The sequence below is a fragment of the Eimeria mitis genome, genomic scaffold (genome assembly GCF_000499745.2).
Source record: "Eimeria mitis Houghton genomic scaffold, Emh_scaff371, whole genome shotgun sequence".
Lineage (NCBI taxonomy): Eukaryota > Apicomplexa > Conoidasida > Eucoccidiorida > Eimeriidae > Eimeria > Eimeria mitis.
Genome location: NW_013572052.1, coordinates 11,901 through 21,624, shown reverse-complemented (window position 1 = coordinate 21,624; position 9,724 = coordinate 11,901). Strand labels below are relative to the sequence as shown.

At 53.6% G+C, this 9,724-nt stretch overlaps 3 protein-coding genes across 3 annotated transcripts in view; 2 read left to right on the top strand and 1 right to left on the bottom strand.

Moving 5' to 3' along the window:
* Positions 1-386: 386 nt before the first annotated feature.
* On the top strand, positions 387-1,457 carry EMH_0009920 (DNA-directed RNA polymerase II, putative; the record flags this gene model as incomplete). The annotated part of the gene is made up of 3 exons (XM_013498790.1): positions 387-432; positions 568-664; positions 1,283-1,457. The coding sequence occupies 3 exons, from the start codon at positions 387-389 to the stop codon at positions 1,455-1,457; spliced, it is 318 nt and encodes a 105-aa protein (XP_013354244.1).
* Positions 1,458-2,488: 1,031 nt separating this feature from the next.
* Positions 2,489-7,984, top strand: EMH_0009900 (uncharacterized protein; the record flags this gene model as incomplete). Its single annotated transcript, XM_013498789.1, has 3 exons — positions 2,489-2,583; positions 4,166-5,974; positions 6,286-7,984. The coding sequence occupies 3 exons, from the start codon at positions 2,489-2,491 to the stop codon at positions 7,982-7,984; spliced, it is 3,603 nt and encodes a 1,200-aa protein (XP_013354243.1).
* Positions 7,985-8,825: 841 nt separating this feature from the next.
* Positions 8,826-9,724, bottom strand: part of EMH_0009890 (uncharacterized protein) — a gene marked incomplete at both ends in the record, with an annotated part of 1,906 nt that continues 1,007 nt past the window's right edge. The window contains 2 exons of the mRNA XM_013498788.1: positions 8,826-8,942; positions 9,152-9,418. Of these exons, the coding sequence (XP_013354242.1) occupies positions 8,826-8,942; positions 9,152-9,418 (384 nt within the window). The remainder of the gene's footprint in view (positions 8,943-9,151; positions 9,419-9,724) is intronic.

The window sequence follows — 9,724 nt, the reverse complement described above, 5'->3', positions numbered from 1 at the left end:
GAGGCACTCTTGGTCCCGTTTGGGGCTGGAGCCAGCCCGCACAGAGAGAAAAGCAATAACTTCACTAACCGTCAGGCTGGACGACCACTTCGGCAATATGCTGCCTTATAATTGTTTTAATCGGACTTGGGGGTTGCTGGCGGTCCTTTAGAATCCGTGTCAGCAAAGCATCCTTGGCGGCTGACCCTGCTACAGGTGCTACCAGAGACCTGTCTGCAATGTGCTCTGGACCGTCTTAAAACAGTAGCGTTTATGCATTTTTACTCTGTGGTGTAGTTTGTTATTGTACTTACTAAAACTCCACCCGCGGACTAGGTCCAATGTAGTGCAGGACCGTGCAAGTGCAAACTGCTCCGTATGGCGTGTTTGGACTTGCTCGAACAAGAATGGACCCCGCAATGCAGGACTCCCTCGCGGGAGACTTGGGCCCAGGTGCGTTTTTTTTATCAATTCCTATTCCTATTGCCGTGGGTCTCGTGCTTCAATACCAACGCCACAAGGTCAACGCGGGCCCTTGTAGCTTTCTGCAATACAGATGACGTACGCCCAGTGTTTTTTTCCCTGCAGAGTTCAAGAATGCCAAGTGCCTGAATTTATGCGAGCTTCAGCTTATTCTAGGGGACCAGCTCCGTTTGTCCGTCTCCCGCCCGGCAGAGGCGCACAAGTCAGTCTTTTTCGGTGGAGCTCGTCTGAGCTTAGCAACGGCCCAAATTTACACATAGCTTTGGAAACCAGTACTTCCATGACATGAATAGCTTGCAGAAGTTTTAACCAGGGGAGGAGTGAGGCAGACTACCAGTTTCCGCAGCCTCCAGCGGCGGCAGTCTCAGTCATAGCTTGCAACCGCACCAGCAGCGCAGGCAGTCGGTGCTGCCGTTGCTTCTTCAAGATTTTCTTCTCCCAATAGTACCACTATCCCCAAGTAACGTCAATTAGGTTGCGGCAAGGACGGCCACGTGATACATGATGCACGAGCTATGCGTTGTTCTTGTTGACTCTTTGTTTGTCACCAGCCTAATCAAAGCTTCTTACGAGTATGCTTCGCGCTTCGGGAAGATGACCGTCAGGACAGCTGTCGTGGAAATTCGCAAGTACGGAGGCAGCCTATTCCAAGTATCCTCGTGTGCTGCTGCTCTTGCCGCCGGTGTTGTTCTGCTAGTGTTGCATTTGGCGGTGTTTTGACTACTGCAGGTGGCGGCGTGAATATGCGTGCCGCCCTCACGTTGGCTGTTGCAAACAGCTTGTTGCTGAGATGCTGCTACTGCTTCTTTTGGGACTGCAGGCATCTTGAGCGTGAAGGAGATCTGCAGCAGTTTGAGCTGGCGCTGTTGGTCAATCTGCTGCCCCGCACCCCTGACGAAGCCAAGGCACACATTCCCTCTCTTATCCGTCTGTCTCCTGCTCGTCTCTCGCGAATTATTGACACTTTGGAGGTCTTCAGGGTGCATGCATCCTAAAGCAGCGGCTGCTGCACCAGTGGATATTGCTGTCAGTGCTAGTGTTGCTGCAACGACTTTTGGGCTTCGAGAATGCCTGTTCATGGGCAGTTGCACCGGAAAAGGTTGATCGCTTGTGACGGGCTCATTTTGCGAAGCCAAAGTCCTTGTATACACCGCGCCTGTGAACAAAAACATAANTCGCTTGTGACGGGCTCATTTTGCGAAGCCAAAGTCCTTGTATACACCGCGCCTGTGAACAAAAACATAACTTTTGGTGGCCCGGTAATAAGCACGCCAAGACTAGCGCAACGGAGCGGCGGAGATAAGGGGGCCTGAGCTACGTAGTGTATACACACCAGGCAGTGAAGCTTAGCGTAGCATCAGTGCATGACATTTTCTGGCACTATATGATAGGCCCCGTAGCAAACGGGGGAGACTTTCGAAAGCCCTAACTAACACTACCAGGTCTCAGTACCCATGGTGCAGGCATGCGATATTTGAAGCCTCCAGGCTTTTGCTAGAAGGGAACGTTGCGAATATCTTCTCCCTATGGCATATTAGCTGCTTCTGCGGTGACAGAGCAATGATGGGGAAAAACCGGACGACGAACACATCCCTGATGCCCCTCTTTACTTTCTGATGGATGAATTGTATCCTTGCGCATCATCAAGCGTATGGGAACGCGCAGGCAGCTTTTTGCACGCTGGGGTTATTGTCAAAGACGGAATTGCTTGTCTCCGCGCAAGCCTGGGAGTGTGTGGATGTTTACACTTCCCGCCTACATGCATCCAGCCACACGAGAACATGGTTGAGTGCGCACTACCAGGCCCTCATGCATGAGAAGCGGGACACACACACATTATATAGTGCATACATGCATACCTAAATCTATGATCAGATCACATGCATATCATAGACAGGGAGGCACAGTTTTAACGCATCTGCGAATATGCGGGCAACTTGAAACACTTCTTAGAGATGCTTACGCATGTGNGGCACAGTTTTAACGCATCTGCGAATATGCGGGCAACTTGAAACACTTCTTAGAGATGCTTACGCATGTGCGTGCGAACCCGTACAAGCAGATTTCGGTGAATAACGTGTTTACCATGGCCTTCATCTTAGCGGAAAAGCGGAAGATGCGGTCTCCTAGAAGTTTGGGGTCTTGGAATAGCTTCTGCGGGGGCTTGTTGCCATGTGTCTGTCTTCTGACAACGTTTGACGGTTGTTGTTAAAAACAGAGGACAGCACCCTATCGAATCACCTCATTTCTACTCGGCGTTCCGTCGTATTTCCCTCTGAAGTTGTGGAACGGCACAGGCGTCCGCATCTGCGACGGGTAATTAAGGACAGAGAGGTTCTTTTGACGGCTTGGTTTCGACCTGCACACAGGCCTTGTTCGGCCCCTTTTAATATGGGAGACGAACGGTTTTTGCACGACTCATAGGGTTGCGCCCTGCAACACTGTGGGCCTCAACCCTGGCAGTGGGGTGGCTCTCCTGCAGATTACGTACTAGCGAACTACACGCGCAAAATACAGGTGCAAGACAACAAAGAAAAAAATAAGCAGGCTATATAGCAATCGGTAAACAATGATGCATAACTTCCCAAATGCTGTCGGCCTCCTTTTTGATGTTTCAGCAAGTGGGTCACTTGGCTGTGGAGGGGAGGCTGTCGGCAGCGGTGTACAACCCTAACAACCCGCAAGTCTACCAGCAAAAATGTTCATGTTGACGTTTCACAGATTTTTTCATGCTTGTTTCTGCCTGTATGGGTTTTTTACTGTTCTCGAGTGCTGAGTACCTCAACCGAGTCCCTTCGGCTAATGCATTACCGTCAGGGTGGCGGGTTGGGAGACCCCCGGTGTCACCGACGCGGCTTACAAAGTATTTTCTCAGGCTACGGGAGTTGTCAAATTTAATCGGAGACTTCAAAGGTCCACCGAGGGCAGTCCTACTGCAAACCCTCCACCTCGGCCTGTGGAGCCTGGCCCGTATCCTCACCAACGGATAATATAGCGAGAGGAAAGGAAGAGAAAAAGCTCCACTCTAGCTCCACGCCAGGTGTCTCTGCACCTCTGAGGCGATTTCCTTGAGAGAATTCCATATAACTACGCACTCTTCGCAGCCACAAGCGGAATACAAAAGCCGCCTTTCTTCGTTGGCTCTTCCCTACAACTCGTGCGACAGTGCCTGCAGCAGTGCAGCGACCTGCAGCAACAGAAGCAGCCGCTGCAACAGCGCTGCCATGTTCCAGCCCCGAATCAGACTCCTGGTCCGATAACTTCGGCGTTAAGGCCAACACTGCCGGCAACAACAACAAACGCAGCAGCAACTACCGCCGTACAGAGCGGCGCTCCTGACAGCAGGGAACGCATCAGCAGTAGCCTTAGCTACGGCCACGCCAACAAGGCCACTAGCAATGTTTGTGAGCCTTCCTGAGGTTGGGATGCCCCGGCCTTCTGCCTCTGCTTTTGTAAACACAAGAGACACAGCGACTGGAACGGCGCAATCACCACGCCCTCCCGCTGCATCCACCGTGCCTGCAGCTGCGCCTGCCACTACAACAGTAGAACGACCTCGATGGAATTCTCGTTGTCTCGGGGGCAGGTGCCTCCCCACTCTTAGGTGGCGCAGGTGAGTACTGTAGCGTTGAGCACTCCGTACAAGCCTAGGCTTCCAAGCAGCTTACACATTGCTGCTTCCTGCCTTATGATGCTGCTGCAGGAGCAAAAAATCAAACAAGACTCAGCAGCAACAACAACAACAAAAACAATTGCTAGAGCTGCCGCCTGAACAGCATACTCTGCTTGGTGGATCATGCCACCCCAACCCCCATCGGAGAGAGTTCCGGCAAAACTTACAGTTGCAGCAACAGCTACGGCTCCAAAAACAAAGTTTGCAACAGCCGTTGCAAGGAAAAGAGCAAGAGTCACAGGAAAACAGATGCGAAAGACAACGGCAACTCCAGCAGCAACATGAGCGGCAGGAGAGGCGGTTGATGTTGCTGGTGGGTCAACTCGACACCACTGGTCTGTCTACACCCTACATTGGCGAATGCAGCAACAGCAGCAGCAGCAAAGGGGTCAGCAGCAGGAATTCAAGAGCTTCTGTAGGCTGTAATATTTCTACACTCGGAACGGCTGGTTCCAGCAGCAGCCGCAGCAACCGCAACAGCCGCAGTAGCAGTGCCAGTAGCAGCGACTGCAGCAGCAGCGCCAGCAGTGGCCAGTCGGAAACGCTGACATTCTCGTCTGCAGGATGCAGCACTTCAGGCCCATATTCCATTGAGTCCCCCAAATCATTGGAATCCTCAGTGTTCTGCAGCAGCAGCAGCCGAGGGGGCTCGCACATGGCAGCTAACTTTCCAAGAGAATGTGGTGGCGCTGAAAGGGGTGCAGCCTGTGGAACAGGACCTTCAGCAGGCACCTGCTGCGGTGCGGCGGATACGGCTGCAGCACCAGCTGCGTCGTTGGCTGCACCGTTAAGCACAGCAAACCTGGCAGCTGCAGCTACATGCGCTCCTGCTGGAGGAGTTGGTTTTGCGAATCACAATGCGACCGGAGATGTTCCCTGTCTTGCTACGAGAACAGCCATGGCATTACCCGATTTGAAGTTGTTGACGAGCGAACCTACTCGATATCAGCTAGCGGAAGCAGAAACCGAGCCAGCAAATCCACCAGCAGAAGGGAAATTAGAGACTGCAGCACGACCGGTCAGCCTTGCCGGGGCTGCAGCTGCCGCAACAGACGAATGGGAAGGCCCCGATCTACTTGATATCCCAGCGTCCAGGAAGGATTGGACCAGACAACTGGACTTACAGCAGCAACGACAGCAGCAGGAGCATTCTGGGAAGCAGCATCAGCCAGAACTACATGAGCAGCAGCAGCTAACATTGGAGGGACAGCTTCAGTGGGAGCAAATGCGAGCGACAGGAGGCCATTGTTTGTCTCCATCAGCTTCGGTAACGCAGAGGCCTTCAGCGCCTCCTTCAATGCAACCACAAACGATCGCAGCGGAAAACGTAGCAGCCCCAAAGGCGGCAGCGCTGGCAACGAGCGCAGCTGCGCCCAATGCGGTTCCTTCTCGTCTTGCCAGCCGACTCTTGGAGCCCTCTGCAGCCTCCAGACCACCGAGTTCAATAAATGAGTTGCAGAGCAACCAGAATCATCAGAAGCAGCGCAGACAGCTGGAGGATTCAGAACTGCCTGTATTGCCCCTGTTGGGTGGGGAGTTCGACGCAGCGCCAGGGAGGTGTGGCTTGTTGCTTCCTGCAGCTGCTTCCGTTGAAAATGAGGTCGACAGCGACAAGCTCGACGAACACCGCAGCAACATCTCACCCGTAAGACGAGGTGGTCAATCTAGTGTGACGGCTGCCGGTGCTGTCGTAGTTGCCTCTTTTGTGGACGCTGCTGCTCTCCCGGTCGGTCACGCTGCTACTGGGCGGACAGCTGCTGCCAAAGAGGTGAATGTCCAGGCTTCAGAGAAGACGTGTCAGCAGCAACAGGACCACCAACAGCGACCGGAGGAGCAAACGTTGGATGCGAGGCGTACCGAACCCCAGAAAAATGTGCACTCGCCNTGGACAAAGACAATCCGCAAATGACTCAGCTGCCGCCAGAGTGTTCAGGAGGCTGTCACGGAGGAGCCTCCACTAGCAGTCCTCCCGTTGCTGCTGCTGCTGCTGCTGCTGTAGAGTTCGCTGCGGCAGCGGTAGATGCTGCCGCCTCAACTGCAGCAGATACCGTTCCTCTTTCTGCCGAATCGTTGGTCTCTTCCGTCACTCAAACACTCAGCTCCTTGTTAACCACCGGACGTCCTGGATGCTCTTTGCGGGCACCCCGTAGGCAGCAGCAGCCTAAACAGCACCAGCACCAGCTTAAACTGCAGCAAAATGCCGGTCACTACCATGAAGAGCAGCGAGTGCATAACCGCAGTACTCCGGAGCTCCTGACCCCTGGTAGCTCCCAGCAGCAGAAACAACAACAGGCTAAAGAACTGCAGCTGCACCACCAGCAGGTGCTGAAGGATCAATTGATAGGGCAACGAGGAGTACCGCACTCGCTCGAACCGTCCGTGCCTCCCTTGCCGGTGGCAGAAATACAGGCTAGCTGCATCTCCCAGCAGCTCTCCGCTTGTGTCCCGCATCAACAGCAGCAGCAACAGTACCAGCTGTTGCTGCAGCGGTTACAAGCGCATACGCCCCATGCCTCACAGAGTGAGACATATGCCACAACGCGATCAGAATCTCCCAGGAGACGGCAGCTGCACTTTGCAGTCCCAAGCAAGCAGCATCTGCTGCAGCAACAGCTGCTGCTGATACAAGAGCAACAGCAGCACCCAACGCCACTGGCGAAGCAGCGTATTGAAATGCAGAGAACTTTGTTTGGCGTTCACCTCTCAGCGGAAGCGGAAGCGGTTGCTGCAACTGCAGCAGGGGCCGCAGCTGAAGCAGCTGCAGCAGCTGCAGCCCGCCCGTTTTGCGGCGGCAACATTCTGCCACCCTCTGATCATTTTGTTTCTCTGCATCGGTACCAGGAGGCGCAGCAGCAACATGCCGCTTCAAAGACTCAGCAGCCGGAGCCCTGTCGGCCGCAGCAGGTGCAGCCCAGTTGTCGCTCCTCTGTAATAACGGCTAGTGTTGAGACTCGAGAAGACTGCTGTTCGCCGCGCGGAAGTCCCGATGCTCCTTGTGTAGACCCAGCATTTCCCGGAGGCCCTACGAGAACCCCGAGTCCTATGTGCAACTTTCCGTCTCCACTGCAAGAGGGAACTCCTTCTGGCCGTCGATCTCCAGCAGGACAGCAAGCAGCTGAGGCTTCTCGTCGAGCCCTGCTGCTTCGGAAAAACTCTCAAACGTCTTTGCTGCACATTTGCGGTGCAGTGAATCAGGACCCGCAGCTACAGGAGCCGCAGCCTGTGCAGCAGCAAGCACGTTGGGAAACTGGAGGTACAAGTGCTGCACCATTAGCAGCTGCAGCAGCAGCAGCAACAGCAGTAGCCGCAGCAGCACTAAGCCAAAACAAGTTGGAATGCACTGGGACAAGCCCAGCGGATCTCAGCAGCAACAGCACGAACGTAGCTTCGGACGTTTCTTCAGCTAACAGCATGCATAGCGCTTTGACCCCCCATTTGTTACATCCCTCTCGCCGTATCCCCTTCCCGCTGCAGCAGCCTGGGACAGAGACCGACCCAGCACCAGGAGGAGCGGCAACAGTAACAGGGAGACCGCCCACTCCTGTTCGCGCTGAGAGACTGAGAAAACGCTTGGAGAGACTCCGCGAAATGGGCAGGCTCAGCCGAGACACCTACCCAGCAGCAGAAGTGGCATCAATAATCAGCGGCACACGGGTGGAGAAAGAAGGCCCCTTTCCAGTGTACGTTCTCGACAAAGAATGGTCCCTTGGTTGCAGCGCGCTGGACCCAGAATGGCCGCAGAAAATGCTGCAAAACACCAAGGAGGGAATAAAACTGCATTCCGAAATCAACAAGCTTCTCGCCCTCGCTAAGGAGGTTGATCTTACACAAGGAAAAACGGAAGCCTAGTAGCGGGAAAGAACTGCATGCCAGTTTCACTGTTGACGGTGCCGTTGCTGCTCCCATAGCAGGCGCCTAGCATTACCTACCTATGGACGGTGTTGCCTGTCTACTGGAGGCTCTGGTGCTCGTGGAAACCAAACTGCCTGAAATCCTAGTTCACGTACTGAGGCACCCGGTACATCGCCGATCAAACCTCAGTCTTCAGTACATTTGAGGAGCGAGGCTGGTGCTGTACAGCCGCAGCACCACCAGTTTGGCCTTTATCGCAACTTCTTTTTTGGCGAAACTTTCCTTCTCTTTCGTGCAGTTGGAAGCTTTTAAATTCCGTTTCTCTTCGCGCCTTCCTCCTTCTTAGGCTTGTAGGCCCACTTCACTTTCTTTGTTCGCCGTTCGCTGTGCTCTAGTGGGGGCTGCACTGGTAGTCCCTGTAGTGCGTCGATGCTGCTTTGGCTGCTGCTGTGGCCGCGATGAGACATGACGCCACAGGAAGTTCTAAGGAGACGGTAGCCGCACTAGCCTGCATGCTGCGAGATGATACTTTGCCTAGGAGTTCTGTTAGGCCCTGAATGCGCCCCGACTGGACGTCTACCAACTGCAGTTTGACTGTACTGGCGGCTTTCCACCAGTTTGATGCACTGAATATTGGGAGCCTAACTATACAAATAAGAACGAACAACAAGTAAGAATGNAAAGGCACTATATGCAGTATGGCGGTCGTTTGCAAAAAGAGCAAACTAAAATGGAATAGAGAGCGAATAGGGCATGCACATCTCTCTTAGCGGCAGGCGCCACGTAAAACGTTTAGCTATGCCCTGTCGAAGCTCGCTAACTTGCGTATCAACTGTTTCTAGAATTCGTCGTCAGGAAAAGTGCACGCTTCATGCCGCACTTTTCGGATGGCGTCTTGCCGTCGGTTTTCTTCGATGCTGCGTGTACTCATCAGGAGCTGCTCGCTAAAGTCTGACTGTACTCGATTACACCTGACACTTTTCTTACGTCCGGTATTGTAAAAAAACAAGCTGCGGGTACTATGCTTGGGTAGAAACTCTCATTCTTGGGGAGCACGGCGGCTCTTTAACAGGATCTTTGGGGGGCTCCCCTAGAAGCCCCTGTAGAAGATCCAGCTGTGCTGGCCCTCCGTGACCCTCCGCTCCGTTGTATACCTGTCCTCACCTCTTGCGCATCCGCCGCCTTCGACGTTTCCTGTGTGGGGCCCTTCTTCTGCAGTGGACTATGCTTGGGTGTCTCATTTTGAGGCGCCCTCTGAGTAATATCCAAATCAAAACAGTCCTCTTTTGACGCCTTGTGAAGTCGCTTTGGAAGGTGCTTCACGAAGAACATGACCAACTCGAGGAAGACTACAAGACAAGCAGCTGCAACGACAGCAGTAACACTGCTGGTATAAGTGGACGGGCCACTTACATCAGGAAACTCAGCCTCCTGTGGGAAAACGCACGCGTGCACAAACATGCACTGAGCTTGAACAAGGCATCAGGCCAGCTAAAACTCCCATTCAGGTCATCCCCAAGCTCGGTATAGGAATCAGCATAGGAGAGTTGGGTACTAGGATCTAGGCTACCATATATTGGATCTAGGGTTCTGCATACCGCGAAACGCCTAATTGATTGGTCTAGCAGCTGCAGAGTTTGCATGGAAAACCTCTCCACTTTATCCCGTGGCTCAAGGAGGTCCTGGGCCTCCTGAGAAGATAGAGCTAGGACCGAGGCAGGTTCTGGCAGAGATAAA